The sequence below is a fragment of the Buteo buteo genome, chromosome 28, assembly GCF_964188355.1.
Source record: "Buteo buteo chromosome 28, bButBut1.hap1.1, whole genome shotgun sequence".
In the NCBI taxonomy this organism is placed as follows: Eukaryota; Metazoa; Chordata; class Aves; order Accipitriformes; family Accipitridae; genus Buteo; species Buteo buteo.
In genome coordinates this window covers 4,021,849-4,039,204 of record NC_134198.1, presented here as the reverse complement: position 1 = coordinate 4,039,204, position 17,356 = coordinate 4,021,849, and the positions used below count along the sequence as shown (strand labels likewise).

The 17,356-nt window shown below is 34.9% G+C and overlaps 1 protein-coding gene across 8 annotated transcripts in view; it reads right to left on the bottom strand.

Annotated features, from left to right (window-relative positions):
• The window catches only part of ADAMTS20 (ADAM metallopeptidase with thrombospondin type 1 motif 20), a 99,176-nt gene that overhangs the window by 25,630 nt on the left and 56,190 nt on the right, over positions 1-17,356 (bottom strand). For all 8 annotated transcript variants that reach the window (XR_012654643.1, XM_075059155.1, XM_075059157.1 and 5 more), the window contains 6 exons: positions 16,641-16,763; positions 15,242-15,349; positions 13,897-14,061; positions 13,382-13,672; positions 12,881-13,042; positions 11,263-11,439 (listed from right to left, as the gene is read on the bottom strand). Coding sequence is in view for 7 of the 8 variants with exons in the window: in XM_075059155.1 (XP_074915256.1) it covers positions 11,263-11,439; positions 12,881-13,042; positions 13,382-13,672; positions 13,897-14,061; positions 15,242-15,349; positions 16,641-16,763 (1,026 nt within the window). In the remaining variant the exon portion in view is untranslated. The remainder of the gene's footprint in view (positions 1-11,262; positions 11,440-12,880; positions 13,043-13,381; positions 13,673-13,896; positions 14,062-15,241; positions 15,350-16,640; positions 16,764-17,356) is intronic.

The window sequence follows — 17,356 nt, the reverse complement described above, 5'->3', positions numbered from 1 at the left end:
ACATAATTCAGAAAGGAAATCTGGGTCCAAGCAATATTCAAGTCTGTTTCATAACAAGGAACCAAATTTGACTCAAATTTTGGACAAGAATAAGTCAACATGGCATACAGGGAAGAGACTACCATCTTCCCATTTTCCATAAGAATATAATCCAAGGCATTAGAGAACAACTATATTGTATTCCATGTCATGGCAAAGCCATTTCATATGGATTATGGAGATATTAGTGCAGGTGTTGATAGAAGGTTGTGTGGCACAGTGGAAAGGAGGAAAATAAAACAAGATGAACAGAACAGTGGCAAAAATACAAGAAAGGCTAGAAAAAGAGGGAAAATCTTAATAGAAAATGAGTATCATACTTTATTGGACTCAAACATGAAAAGTTGAGTCAACATCCAAAATCAGACTCAGTTGTCATGACCTGTCCCCCAGAGACTATTTTCTTTCAGGTTTCAGCTTCCCTGGAAGAAGAGCTCAGTACCGGACACAACAGTAACCTACCAGAGAACCACCTACCAGTGGCTGGCATACTAACACTGCTACATGACAGCATCAGTGCGAAACAAAACCAAGCCTTGTGCTAACTGAAGATATTTGGTGTATCTGTTAATGTCTGCTCGATATTTTGGGAAATTTAAAAATAATAATTACGATTTCAGGAGTCGACAATTAATATGTTCTCTTTTAACTGTAATGACATATCACATTTGGTATCTCATTTAACACTTCCTTTATAGGTTTCATTTCATCTCTCAATTACAGTAAAAATTGAATTATATAGTTATTCTTTCTGCCTTACTTGCTCTTGATTTGAATCTGTTGCATCTGGTTACCACCTGAGAATCAGAAAAACCATAGGTATTTCTGCCTCCTTTCAGTAGCCATTTGGCAGGCTCTGCTACCTCATGTGCAGGTCTTAAGTGTCACTGAAGGGTCTGTATGTACCTCTGCTAAGAACTTCACCATCAGCCCTCATTCAGCAACATTATCACTGTAATTAATGACAGTATATATTAAAACAATGAGAAGTATGATCAGCTTATAAACTGCTGGGAGGGAGGGAACAGATAAACTACATTTGCGGCATTCCTGCAACAACATATCTGGTACGTGTAGCTAACTTTTTATCATCGTTCAGTTGAATGATATATACAACAGACAGATGGCTGAGGCAAATCAAAATTAAAAACACAGGAACAGTGGTAAATAAAAATAATAATTAAAAAAACCACAAAAAACCAAACCCCAACAGACAATTCTGCCTTACCTTTCCTTCTGAAATCAGTGGCAAACAGGAACAGAGCTAGACCCTCACTAGGTCTTTCTGGAAATCTTAATCTACAACTATAAATTTGTGTCAAATTCACAAGACTGAACAGCCACCCTGCTCCTTGCCTTTGATACCTCCTAGAAAGTATTTGGTACCAGCACTTTTACCATTATACCATTGCAGACGTCAAAGTGCTGACTTGGCCAGACTTCGGCAAGTCTCATATTTCTTTATTCCACAGTCATGTAACACTAGCAACACCTTTAAGCAATTATGTGAAGGCAGCAGCACTGGAGACAAACAGCGAGTAAAGCGCAAGCATCAAGAAAGAAGGGCGGCAGAAACGGAGATAGGAGACCTCAGGGAAATCCAGTGTGATCAAAAGAAATGCAGGGGTTTTTTTCTCTGTTTCAAGTAAATGGATAAACTTCTGGACACATTTTCCAAACGGAGAACAACAGATGTATCTGTGTCCATCCAGCAGTTGTGTTCACAAACCTCCGCAACCCAAAGTGAATCCACTGTTGCTTCCAACAACTGGACGCAGTTTAACAGACTGCATCACAGGGAAGATAGCCTGCTGCCTCTTGTAAAGCTTGGGAAAACTAAATAAATGCACGGGAATGACGCAATCTGCATTCTCACTGAAAAGTAATGTTTGCCCCTCGAGAGTGACATTCTATTCATAGGTCTTCACAATAAAAATTGGAACATATTTTTAACATGAAGGAGGATCGCTGGTGTGGAAGCTAGTTTTGCACAATCAAAGGGGTTGCACAGAAAAAAAACATTTGTTTATATTCTTTTCACAATTTAAAACTTCATTTTATGTATTTTTTTTTATCTTAAGAGATAGGGTCCTTTCAATTAACCAGTTACAAAAGTAACTAGAGATAATACAGTCTTACAACAGTAGACCAATTGGTTTTAGCCAAGTTTGCAAAAACCTAAATATGAGCAGAAGAATGCTGGATCCCAGCAACTGCTATCTCTGATTTATCATTTTTAATAATCTTAGCAGCAGCAAAACAGTAGCTCAGAAACTAAAGGAATAAGAAATACATGACCTCTGTGTGTCTGTCTGCTCTATAAAAACTATCACTTCACTTCTTTCATTTGATTAAAAATTAAGGGTTTGTATTTGAACTTTAAAGAAAACTGGAAATACAAAGCACTATACACTGAAATGTACAGTATTGTCAGAAATTTTTCAAATTTTTTAGAAGCATACAAAAATATAACTCTTCCTATGGCACTTAACTAAATATCAGCTAAAGAATTAAAAAAAGTAGCAAAAATTATTTTAAATATTAATTGGGCATGAAAATATGTTTGTATTTTAGATAATAAGAAATACAACATTTTACCTACCTTCATGTGTTGAATTCCAGTTTGTTTTCAACCTAAGCCACTCTTCTGTATATTTTCAGTTTACTTACAGATCAATCTTTCCAACATTACAGTCATGTGCATAAATGTGAGCACGCATGCCAGCTTCTGAAGGACTGATTCAGCAGGAAATTTAAGTGCCAGATCCTGCTCCCACTGAAGTGAAAGGGCCATAGATAGATGCATGCTAGAATATATACTGATCAATATAGAAGTCTGTCTTAGTGGGGTCACCAGTCTCCCACAATTACCAGTTTTCAAAGAAAGAACTAGGAACTCCGATAATATGAGAACTATGGAACATTTTGTTAATTTGCTAACCCATGCCAGGTAACCAAAATATTTGTGTATTAACCTTCATAAATGTTAGGAAATGCTAATCCTTTAATATGTGTTTAATAACTTTTAAATTTGGGTCTCAAAACCACTTTTAACCAATATTTATGAGTTGTGACCAGGGTTTTCAAAACTGCCACATATATACAGGCAGCTCAGAATGATTTTCACACAGATCTGACCATCCAGAACCCTTCAGCTTTTCTGAAAGTTTTAACTGCAAAAAATAAATACATCAGTAGCTTCACATTCCTTTCATTCTCATTAAATGGCTATATGTATTTAGAAATGGTATTAAGGACCACCTGCTTCCCCCCCCGCCCCGATATTCTGGTTTTGGGATGGGTTTGTTTGTTTGTTTGTTTGTTTTCCCTTTGACTATGTTCCCCTCTTACTTGTCCTCTCTGTAAATGGAGGGTCTGAAAGTTCTGCAAACCTCCTCATGCAAAAGCGTTATAGGAATGTAAAAAATTATGTTATGTCTTTAAGATTAAGAGTTCAGCATTATGTTATGATCCTTAGTTTTCTATGTCTTTTGTCACTGACTAAGTGGGAGCAGGACTGGGCCATAAAATTATAGCTTCAGCAAAAGGTTAAACAGCTAGTAACTTCAAGCTTTACCATCAAAGATCATGTGCCAACTACCTATTCCAGTCCAGTTGTCCAATGGCATCAATTGCTGCTTTTATCAGTAACAATGTTTGTATTTTTTTTTTCTGTTCAAGTATAAGAGCTTCCCCCGTGAAAACAATGTCACTAAAATATCATATAAAGTTCATTGCAACACAAAGATTACTCGATGGTAAAAATGCTGCAAGTGAGGTTACTTTCAACAAAAGTGGTTAGTTGCCATCCTCCCCCCCTTTTTTAAAAAATTTTTTTAAGGACTTTAAACATTAGCATTCATTAATAAAGGACACGTTAAATATAAACACAAAGCCACACAACATGCATAAAAAAGAAGGGTTAAAAATGCAACTGTATTTCACAGACACAAGTCACAGTCATTAAATTAAATTATCACACATACATTACAACTTATTTATTATTTCAAGCTATACAGGCAACATAGCACCAAAACAGAGAAATTTTCTCTAAACTTGATGAACAGTACACAAATATTTGTTTTTGAATTTTGCAAACAAGTATTTTCTTTCACTTTTATTAGAATTACCCTAAAAGAAACGCACTATCCCAAGTCTGGTTTATGACATTATTTGGGTAGTGACATATGTTATCAGTTATCTCTGAAAAGGCACCCCCTATTTCCAAAGTTTTAAAAAACGAATAGCATATGCTAACATTAAGATTTCAGCCAGTGGGATATTAAATAAATGTGCTGTATTGGTAATGAGGTATTCTGAAGTTCGATATTAGGCAGCAGCAGAAGTAGAGGTAAAAGACTGAAGCTGGTTTTGAAAACCAAGTTCACTGACTCTGAATTCCCTTTTAATATAAAAGATTATCTTTAAAGATATAAATACTTTTTACACATTAGGAAAAGTGAATGAAGGCACTTATACATAGCATTTTTTTTTTTGCATTAAAATGAAAACAAATAAATATTTTACTTATGCAAGTTTGGGCTGCTTCTGCTCCTGCAGAAGTCAATGGGATGCCTGGCAGTAACAACACTGGAAGTGGACTGGGATATCAATTCTTAAGAAAAAAAATAAGTATATTAATTAAAAGTAATAACACATTTCTTCCACTAGTGCAAAGACAGAACTCCACTGAAATTATTCTGGGGCAACTAAAAAGAAAACTGAAAAACTGGAAAAACAGCCACTTTCAAGAATGTTAAATTATGTGTCTGAAGGGCAGTAAGTAATAGCAGTAAGATATTTCTGATATTTAAAGGTAACTTAGAAGATGAGCTGATCCACTCTTCCTATGCCTATTTTCTCTGAAATCACAAGTAATACTTATGAAATTACAAAAAATCCTAAGACTGAGGAAAAAAATAAAAACATTTATCAACATTTCAGACAAACAAAATACAAGTATCTTCTGCAAGGGTCAAATCTTGCCTGTATCACTGACCATAAAGACGCCTCAGCACAATCAGATTAAGACTGTTCCCAAAGAACTCAGAAAAACTAACATTCTTGAACTGTAGTTTTGTGGGACTTCTTTTTTAATATAATCTGAACAGTTAGTGAAACACTTGTCTGTGTTACTCAATTTCTTGACTAACAAAGTACAATCAACATGACTAGTTTTGTGTCAGTGTTTTGTTCTTTTAATAGTGTTAGTACAGTGTAAAAGCACTCTGCACAAGTACTATTCTTGGAAAAGTTGTGTCTGTCTTTTAATCTAAGGTCCCTTTAATTACAGAAAGTATCTTTAAAAACTTTAAAGTAATTAAGAAAAGAATACTACAGTTATCTGACTTCACAACTGATATATGGTAAAATTTTAGGACAAACTCTTCATAAGTCTTAACTTTGAAAAGAACTGGATGTATCGTATCTCAACTCACAATATAAATGTGAAGTAAAAGAGCATGAAGCCCAACATTCTAAGAAAACAAAGGTAAGAAAATGGAGTGCTAATGACCACTACAATTAACTCACGCTAGAGAGTATAAATCCTCTTCCATTAGTATTCAAATAAAATTCCAAATGTAGATGTTTTCAAGAAAATCTAACAGAAAATAAAAACCTCAAGATGGACCTTAACTTTGTTATGCTCTGAACCATAACTGGTAGTGCTTAGCAACAAAGCTGTACAATGGCTATGTGTGAAACCGTTCAGGTGAGGAAACTAGAACATCTCAAAGACTGATTGTTTGAGGTAAAACCGAGGATTATACAGAGCAAAGGCATAACTGTTTGCTTTTGTGGCAATACTTGTTACCTTCAAGTTACAGCAGCTTCCTGTGCTGCATCTGCTCAGACAAGACATGCACAGAGTAAGCTACCTGGTTTCCAGTGTGCCATGAAGATTTACTGATAATAGACTCCTGCAACGACCTTTAGGTAACACTTAGTTACAATCTGGATTCAGTAATCCAACTATATATTCTTTCTAAAGGAATGAGAAAGGGATAAGAGGCAAACATATATTTCAAGTTGTGACATACCTGGTTAAATTGTCTCTGATAAAATTTAGGTTGCTCTCCACACTCATATCAGAATGAAAGTCCTAACGAAATACAAAGCTTCCAAGGTAACATCAACTGCTACTACCAGCTGCCTAAGCAGGAACTTTGCTGTTTGGCTACCTGGCTTTCCAAGGGTTTTGGTAAGCACTGAAAAAATATGGGAGACCAAAAATAAAATAAAATAAAACTCCTAAATGTATCAAAATTCTTGTCATCCAAAAATGTGAAAAAACTTTCCTCACTATGTGAAGCTGGAGGGTATTGTCTTCCCATATATGAACAGCCTATTTCATTCCTCCAGCGTAATTCCTCCTCACACTCCATAAAAACTTTAAAAAAATGTATAAAATGAAAGGTACACAGTACAGTAAAAGCATATATGTATCAGGAATTTTGAGAAACTTGTTTTCTGTTGTGCAGTAACAACCTAGGAGGCATAGAAAAAGAGACTAGAAAGGAGGATATGACCACTTAACCAAGAAATAAATACCAAAATCTTAAAAGAAACCGAGATAAAAGGGGGAAGTTTCAGTTAGCAGTCAAATGGAATCCTTGAAGTGAAAGCACCATAAAAAACCTCCAATAAGAACAGCATCCTAGATGAGTAAAAGAGTTCTCACCTGTTGAACAGCAGAAGGAAGAGTGAAACAGTATGTATGTTCACATTAGAAGTTTTGCCCAGTTACCTTGCCAGGGCTTTGGCACTGGAAATCTCCTAACTTGCTACTGTGTGTCAAATTATTTCCCAGCCAAGTACTGCTAAAAATAATACTTTAGTATACCTACTTTACATTGGTGCTATACATGAAAGGTTTGCAAGATTGTATATATATCTGCACTATGTGTCTGAAGATCTGTTGTATCTAAACATAACCTACATACAGCTGATTTGATTATATTCCCACTTTTTGTCAGGTAACAGACTATTGTTTGGCTAAGAATACTTAAGCATGTGGATATGGGAAATGCTGTTCAAAGGAAAAAAAGCTTTGTATTGAAAGTTACAAAGCAGCATTCTTGAACTCAATTAAGATAGATTGTTCTACAACTCTTCTAGCACAAAACTTAAATCTAATAATTATGGTTCAGTTTTAAAAACTTGTAGTATCTTTGCAAATTTGTAATATTCTCTCTTTTCATGCTTTAAGGAAAAAACAATTTCTTGTCATTAGGGTCAGAAAACCCGAACCACTCTAATGAAGATTAATATAATAAACCAGAAGTCTTACTGCATGGGCTAAACACAAAAACCCAATAATGCACTGTGGAAAGAAGGGATACAATAAAAATCTATACTAGAACAAAGTACTCTTAGCCAGCTGTCAGAACGCGATGGAATTTTTCTTGATGTTATATAATGTGACATATGGTTTCCATACTTTTTAGCTTGTAATTTATTCATTCTTTCATGAAGTTTTGGATCATTGCCTCAACCCCTTCACCAATGAAACCAGAGTAGTCTAAAAGAAAAATATCCAAGATATATGGGCCAAATTTACTGTTGGTGCAACTCCATTAAAATAGCCAGCTATATTTACCTCAAGTATTATTTAACTTATAAATATATTTATAATATGTATATATCAAAATACATACATCTGTATTGTAATTTTTGTATATCAAAAAAGAGGTAGTTTACTTTGATACATGCCAATTAGGCAATGAAATCTTGAAATCAAATGTTTCAAACTTTGAAACACTTGAATCTAGGAATGTTTGTATAATTTTTATCAACCTCATTTACATTAAGAATTGACACCAATATTCTTTGAAAAAAGGCAGAGTCCCTCAAGATGAATGGATTGGGTGTAAACCCACTCCCTTTCCTTTGGGTTTTGATAAAAAAGGGGGGGGCATGATTCAGTTTTTACTAAAGAAAATTCCCTCAGAAACTTGCACAAAACTAAGAAAGCAGAAGACGTAAGCTACATTCTAAAAAGATCATCGTCAGAGTCTCCCAATGACCTCCAGATCAAACAAATTCAAGTTACAGGCAAAAGGATGGATTTCCTAGCCATCCTCCCTGTAAAATTTCAGAGCATCTTTCTGGCTTGGATATCACAATATGAAAATTCTAGACTGAAGTAAAGTTTCAAAGAGTAAAAAAAAATTAAAAAAAAAAATCAAAGTTTCTGAATATGTATAACATTTCTGAGAAAGTGTCCTGGAGTGGTACGAGCCTTTAGAATTTGAGATTTACTTGCCTCACATCCCTTTGGACAGCTGCAGAAACTGGCAGCAGAGGAGTACATAGACTTTAAGCTTTGTAATGGTCAGCTCTGGTAGCCATAGATAGACACTATAAAGTGGAACAGCACATAGCTGTTAAACTGCAGAAAGCATCAACCAGAATTCTGGCTTCAAATCACAAACAGAGCGTTCCTTGCAACTGCCCTGTTGTGCATTTACAAGATATGTTTTATTTTAATTACGTTGTGTAAAATGAATCAAAAACTAAGAGAAATGGACTAACAAGGCATATTGCTAAAAGCCTTCTATCCTCAAATATAGTGATAGCTAGTGGAAGAAGTTAGAATGCCTCAATATGGAAGAGAGCATAAAAGACACTGACAGCTGATAAACTAGAACAGTCCTTCTACACAGTGGATCAGGTTCCTGACTCAGGATTCTGAATTAGTCTTGGCTAATTTGACTTTTTCTGATTCTATTTCTGCTGGAGTCTCAAATCCAAGAGGAAACTACCTGGCTATGTAAAAGCTGGAATAATCCATGAGCAAGGCTTTTAGTTCAGACATGGTTTAGGTAAAGCTACATCAGAATGAGGAAAAGGTTTTTTAGGCAATTCTGATACCCATTTCTGAACTGGCTCGGCCAGAGACAGGGCCGATATTTGAGGAAGTCAAGGAGTTGTTCCAGGAAAAGCAATTGCTCAGAAATTCCCTTCCTTCTACTCACCCTCTCCACATATTACATTTGTGCCATGAATGCCAGATGTAAAAGACGGCAAGAACCTATTATGGCAACTTATGCTACATGTGGGAAGCCTTGCATTTCAGTTTCTACTTAAGTTTTGACATTGGAATCTCACTAGTAGATATAAAAGTGTAATGCATTGCTGTCCAGATACATAAATATTACTCAATACTTTTATCAAAATTATAATAAATATATAGTGTTTTATCTGGTTCTTGCTGTCTTTATAGAGAAGCGAATAAGCATAGATGTGACATGTCATCAATGACTCCAGCCTCCAGAGAGCGTCCAGTCATTAACAGTCCCCGACATTAGACGACATTGTATGCCAGAAAGGCATAAAGATAGGCAGAGCCATGCTCTATTGCCAAATTATCACATCATTAGTCAACCACCCATAGGGGAAGGCTAAACAAAGCCGTTTGTGCTAGGCTACAACTGTGTTTCTGTGACTAAAGCTTTTACTACTTTTTCATAATAGTTGTCCTCAATGAATAAATTTTGCTCTGCTTAAACAGCAACAAAAATTAACTGAAGTTTGTGTGCTGGCAGTGTTAAAACTAGCTAAATTACTAAAAAGTGACACCATATTTAATATGTGAGCCTGTTTTTACCTCCTAAATCAGCCACGTTTGTTTCTGTACACCGCCCTGTGACAGTGTGATGAAATTAAAAGTATTACCGAATGAATAACCATAGAGCTTGCAATCATATCTAAAACAGAGGCCACAAACTCTCTCTCTGATGACTAGAGTCCATTCTAAACTTAGTTTTTGAAGGATTATAATGGCTTTTATGTCAATTGAGATATAAACCAACATGAAAATCTTTGCAAAACCAAGCCATATGTAACATTTACAATACATTACAATAGCTTACAGGTAACCTACTAATGCAGGACAAACTGCATCACTCTGGGAATGAACAGGCTGTGAATAACTTTCGATCTAAAAGGAAAAGAAACATCGAGTTCAAAGGCAACTGTGTGCTGAACGCCCTGCTTGTCTTCTCAGCACCTTAAGTACATACATTAATTAAGCATTAGCAAGTCACCACTAATTATTTGGCTAATGGCTAAATAAGATACTCTGGTGTCTGTTAAACACAAACCCAAAACTCTGTTTTGCACAGTGGAAGAAAAAAATAACTGTGGTGAATTATTAATTCAAACTTCCATTTTAAAGCCTATTGAAATAAATTAGAATAGATTACATAAACACTAATAAGTTATTTAAAGTTGAAAAGAAACAATACTTTAAAAATGTTTCTATGTTAATTCAAAGAACCAAATTACATAATTTTATTAATTTAAAAAAAAAAAAAAAAGGAATTAAAAAGAACTGTTGTCCTAGCCCATCTCCCAGGAATGTTAATGACAGGTTTTTAACTGATTTTGATGGAACCAGAACTGGATCCAACCTCCTTTGATTGCTTTATCCTTTAGGATTGAGCACAATAATAAATATTGTTTTCAAATCCACAGCTTGGGAAATATAATGTACTCTGTATTGTACAACTTGTTATGATTACTTCAGCATATTAATAATCTGCTAGTGGCAATTTTAAAGATTAATGGTGATTACTGTAGGCATTTTTACACATTAGTAGACAGTGACATGTAGACAATAACATATTATAGTTACATACATAATTATACATAGACAGCTTTAATTAGTCACTGTTTTAAAACCACAAATATAAACTTTTATACACAAATGTACATGTAATATGGAGTAAAATGTTTGATGACAGAGTGTAATATACAGGTGTGTGAGCCATTTTATACTTAAATATACTATTAGAAAAAAGTTATGCACTAAAAAGCTTTTTTTTTTTTTTTTTTACAAATATAAATATGTCAATAATACTACAGTATAAATTACAGCATATGCTTTAAATTTAAACACAGGTCAAATCATAACCCTTCAAAATAGAACAACCTATTAGGTATTGCTATCAGCTATGATGATTTCTGGTAATTTAAAAAATATTCCCTATGATGTTTTATAGAGCATGATGTTGTTCCCACTGATGTAAATGGCTGTTTCCCATTTAATTCAATGACTGCAGGAACAATTGCTTGATAAAACTACATAGACTATATTCCACATGCATTATTATTTCACTGTTACCAAATAAAATAGTAATATAATTTTTTAAAAGGCAAGGGGAAATAGAGTGACAGAAAGAACAAGAAAGTGAAAAATATTAGTGAATGCTATCGTACCGATTTCCACGGTCCCCGATGCCATGAAACATCACCAGGGCAAGAATGCACATTACATTGTGCCATATCAGGTGGCTTGTCTAGAATTTCACAGTTTTGATCACCCAACATTTGGCCAGTAGGAAGCTGACAAATCACCAGTCTTGTTTTTATTCCATCTCCACAAGTTTGAGTACACTGAAATACAGAATTTTATATGCAATATTTTTGTTGAGAGTCATCACATACCATTAAACCAAAAAGATATAGCAATAATCAGTACATGTTATTATTTACTACCTCTATTTTCATATTCCCTGGACATTCAATTCAAGAATAAGGACTTACAGTCTAATCCCATATAATGAAAAAACAATCCTCTCACAAAAACATTTATCAAACTACATTTTTGTAGTTTATCAAGTGATTTTCCACAAAAAGTCTCAGATACAGAGAATCTACTCTATCAAGGAGAAGTAACCATTTATGAGAATAAACGAGCATTTGTGTCTCTCTTTGATAGGAGGAAAAGAGTGAAATTGATCCTAGAACTAGTTTTCCCTGCCAGAAAAGAGAAAACTCAGACGCTGGGCGCACTTTCTCATAGTCTAACTTATACAGACTTAGTGTAAAATACTTACAGGATGTGTTTTCTGGGTTTCAGTTTTCCTGTAATTCTGCAATACCAGACAAAAATACTAATTCTCATTTCTAATGAGCTACTAAAAATAATGTGATCAAAAGTGAGCATGTTCCAACAGTTTATAGCTTTTTACTGTATTTCAGAGGATTCTAAATTAGACAAAAACTGCAGCATCTGCATTAACCGGAACCCCAAGTCCGCAGCTATGGATGGAAAAAACATGACACTCAGACTGGCCTCAAGAACTAAATGGCTAGATCTGGCCAAAATGAGGGAGAAAAAAAAAAAAAAGAAAAATAAAACAGTCACTCAAAAAATTTTTCTTCTTTTCCCGATTCTAGATACTGATGTATCAAGAATAAGAAGAGAGGGCAGGATTAGACTGAATGACAAACTAACCAGCTTTAACACTTTCTGTAGTGTTTGAGCAAGAATGCATGGTCAAGATATGACATTACATGGCATGAAGAAACCGTTCTTTTCCCAATAACATACAATGTTTCATCAAAATGTTCTAAGCCAGGCACATATTTTTATCTTGTAACTACAACCCAGCAGATACTACTACTTGCAGTTATTCTAGTTATTACCTATGAAATTCAATGTAATAAAAGTTTCTTTATAGCTACCTGTGCTTTTTTTTTTTTAGACTAGCTATTACACTGAGGTTCTTCTGCATACAATTCATTTTTTATAACAGAAAATAATTTTGTATGTCTCAAGATTCAAGACACTACTCAACACTGAATTATGTGTTGTACAACCTTAGCCTCACACAATACTTGCTTCTTTTGGATGTATATTTACACTGCTCATTTACACTACAGTTCTGGATTTCATCAAAGAACAAAGTTTATCTAAACAGGTTGAAACTCATTCTTTTTAAGTAAGTAAAAAAAAATGGTATTCAGTTCCATGCACAGTCAAATAATTATGTTATTATTCCTAAGCTTATGTGGTAAATAGCGTTTCCCTTTGAAAGTGAAATGATCTTACTTCTCCCCAGTTTCCATAGTTCCATCGTGGGCAGGGTCCAGAATCACAGTGTCTTGACTCTGGAGGTTTTGTTGCCTCATCACAATAACTAGCACTTCTTCCTTCCTCATCTTGACATACTACAACTCGACGGTGAAATCCACCTGCACAAGTACTAGAGCACTACCAAAACATGTAAACATATGTATCACCATTGCATAATCAGAAAAATGTAAAATACATTGGTTAAAACAACTTAAAATTAAAATTTTTTAATGTTAACTTTCAAAACTGAAATTTGCAAATAAAAATTACTACTTGCTATGTAGAAGTATTTTAAAGATGACATTGCACAAAAACTACATTTTTAATTTAATATATTCTTCATAATAACAATAATTTTTTTTTTAAATAAATGTGTTTCTCTTTTGACCAAATCTGAACTGCAATAACCTTTCTAGAAATGTTAACACACATGTGAGAGAACAGATTAATATATTTTTTTAAAAAAAAATTTCTTACTGCTCCCCAGGGTCCAGTTCTCCATTGATATCCTCCCACAGAGGGATGGTTCCTCTGGTTTATATTGTCTTGTGGATGGTGTATTGGAAGGTGACCTGTTTCTGGAAAATGGCTTGGATGGTCATGCATTTTCGGAATATGATGATAAACTGGTGGACATGGTGGCATGTTACATTCTTGTTCTTTGGAAGGTCGGCCTTCAGGATCACAGTAATTCTCGTTGATTTGTTGATGATAGTTGACACAGATAACTTGTCTTGTTACTATTCCACTATCACAGGTAACTGTGCACTAACCAAAAATTAACCCAACATTTGTAACAGAACATTGATAATTAATTACCAAAGACAGTTATATTTACTTTTGACAGTAAGTAACATGTACTTTGTTTTTTTCAAGGGATGCAATTTCAATCACACTTGCACAGAATATGAAGTCTCAATTTCTAACCAGAGACTTTGGCCAATAATCCAAGTAGACACATTAAAAAAAAATAAGTTACAATTAATACTTACAGGGGACCAATTTCCAACTTGCCACTCTCCACATGGGCTAAAGCAGCTTGAAATTTCAGCTGGTCGTGGTAAATGAGCACAGAAAGATTCATCTGCTATTCCTCCATAAGCATCTCTACAACTCACATAGCGAGCACGATCACCCTTCCCACAGGACGCAGAGCACTGTCAGAGAACAATCCAAGCTCATCGCACTTTAGGAGACCAAAACAAGATCATGCAAGCATCCAAAATACTAACATAGCTTAGTATCAGCTTGACTTTAGAATTAAACACTGAGAACCAGATTTCCATCTCACACTGATAGAGCCATGCGTTCAGGAAGGAAAGTGAAATATTGCTGGATGGTTTAGGCCTTAAGAATTCCCGTTGGCTTGGAACTGAATTGCATGGCCTTAATTCTTGTGAAGCAATTCAGCGTATCTGAACAGGTAGCGTTTCAACTATAACATGGAATCATTATACAGTTGCAATGGCAATTTTTTTTATTTATTAATAACAGAAACATTAGAGAGTAACTTCCAGAACATTTTAGTTATGATGCAATATTTACATCAACTAATAAAAACTGATATTCACAATCCATTTGCCATTCTAATTTATATTAGCATATTCCATTGAGACCCTTCTAATGCCTTTATAGCTAAGAAGTTCAAGGTGAATTTAGTGAAGAGTTTCCAAGTACCCTAAGTCTATGCACTCTTTACTGCTATTTACTTAAGACAGTTGTGTAAAGATATAATTGTCTTATATGTTTTGTTAAGAACCTCAAGGGATGAACACACACCCACATTTTTATAAATAATTTCAAATTTTCACATTGCTGTCAAGTAAAACTGATTTCCAACACTATCAAAATAAACACCTCTTCCATTAAAGTTTGTGTAGAAACCATTTTTTATAATGCTTACTTTACAAATTATGTAAAATTAGACCTTTGAAGACCCAAACTGTTTAATATTGCTACTCACATAAAAGATTTAAATCATATTTTAGAATGAAAGAAGTTCTCTATATTCAGAAACTGATCAATTATTCAAAAAAACCCCAACACTTCCTTGCACACACTCAATCATATGAAAGCTATTTTGCTCAGAATCCCAGCTCCTAGAACCCTGGTTTTCTCCCCTCCTTATTTTCCCTGGCTAGATTTGAAGCAAACTGAATTTGCTGGGAGTGTCTATCTCCTTAAGAAAAAGGTTCTTAAAAAAAAAAAAATTAGAATTCCTTTAAAATTTATCCCAAGCAGATTTCAGTCTGAAAAATACATTGAGAACTTTATGGAAAAATGGGTGAAGGAATGGAGGACTGCTCTGCAAGATGTGACCACTATTACATTACATACTGGGGTCCATGATCCATATCTCCATTGAGTCACCTTCCCCACATGAACTAGAGGAAGCGATGTAGTCCATAATTTTGTATTTTCTGGACAAGAGGGCAGTTCACATTCCTGCAGGGGCGAGAAAAAAATAAGCTTTCAAAGTATATATTTTAGAAGAGCCAAATGTAAAGCAAATGACTCCACCAGAAATACATCCTACCATTACAATAAGCCAGCATTAGTTAGCAAGTAAATACCATCTTCTAACTTTTCCCTGGTGTTATCCAAAGGCTTTTCAATTAAATTGTTTTCTTTTGTTGCAAATCGAGAAAACTTATTTGATGTTAAAACTGTATGAGTAATAACTAACAATATTTGCACTTTGAGAAAGAACTGTGTTGGGCAACTTGCTGGAGACAAGGGGCATAGACATGACTGTGTCCTGTTTCATAGCCACATGCAGTACAGAAGAACTCTGTGAGGATGGCTGTGATGTCCTGTCCTTTATACCTTCAGCTACTCAGAACACAAAATCACCCAGCTACAGGTACCACAATTCAAAATACAAAGCATACTCAAACCCAGTGTTTTCACATATAAGTGGAAATAAATGTATACCAATCTTTGGCTTTTATATTTTGAAATCTTATTCAAGAAGCCATCAGAGGGCTGGTAACTTGTGACTGGTTTACTCTGGACCATAGAATCCTTTTTTTCCCCTCTCTCCTCAAGACAAGCAGCAGAGTATGCCCTCAAGGAGGCATGTGGTTACCAGCATAGCTGGATATAAATGAGATGTATGAATCTGGTAGCCAGTTCAACATATTAATACATAGTACCTAAGATACCAAAATGCTTTTAGTTAAAGGTAAAGTCACTGACCGCATTAAAAACATTTCTTCTGAAAAATGATAGATTTAAGGGAAGTGATGAAGTAAGTAAACTGAGATAAGAAAAGGTTAAGAACCATATTAATACCATATTAAATCATAATTCATGTCTACACAGTTTTGAATTAGTATTATTCCAACAACTGAAGCTTTCTTCAAGTAACATTGTTCTTTTAAGAACTATATACAAGCAGAATTTTAGAGAATAGCAAGGCAGTTACATGCTATTATTAAGCATCATAGCAAGCAGACTAATATTTTACATGTTGGAGCTTCCCCTGCCCCCAAATAATCAAAGGCCTTTCATCATATACCCAACTTTCAAATCTTCAATCTCCGACTTAGTCTTCTTTTACTTAATACCCTAGGCCAAATTTGAAGTTCAGGAAAAAAGCAGATAGTTTGAGTATTTTTTTCTCATTTTAGAACTCATTTCCTGCAAGTTCCCTCAAAGAGTCAGTAGACAACAGTTGTATTTAGATGCTTTTAACTAAAAAGTACAATCAACTGAAAGTTATTTTTTAACTTACTTGGTTATCTCTAGGACGAGTAGCAGCATTACATTCCCTGTCATCATCCAAAATAACTCTGTAAGTCCCAGTAACACATTTGACTGCACGCATCTGGTATCCGCGTCCACACGTTACAGAACACTGTTAAAGTCAATAATTTCACACACTTGACACAGCACCATTTATAATAAAACTGAATTTTTAATTACATTTTCTATTTTAAAACTCCTTCTAGAATGAATGGGAATGACTACTGGGATGGTGTTAACCTTCTTCACGGCAGACCATATGGTGCTTAAACAGTGTCCATAACACACCGATATTTTGGCTATTGCTGAACAGTGCTTGTGCAGGATAAAGGCTTTCTCTTTTCTCCCCTTCCACCTCCTGCAGTGAGCAGGCTGGAGGTGGGCAGGAGATTGGGAGGGAACACAGCCAGGACAGCTGACCCAAACTGATCAGAGGTACAATCTATGCTATATAATGTCATGTTCAACAATAAAAACTGGGGTAGAGGAAGGGGCGGGAGGGGGGCAGTAAAGGGTGGCTTCCAAATGAATCACTAGCTGTAGCTGTTAAATGTCTTTCTTGTCACTGTAGAGTTTGACAAGAGCACACTCAAAGGCAGCACCTAAAATGTTAGATGGCTGAAAATATTATGACATAAATACCATCCTATAAATGTTGTGGTTCAAGTACAAATACTGATAAAAACCCAGGTCATGAATAGCTAT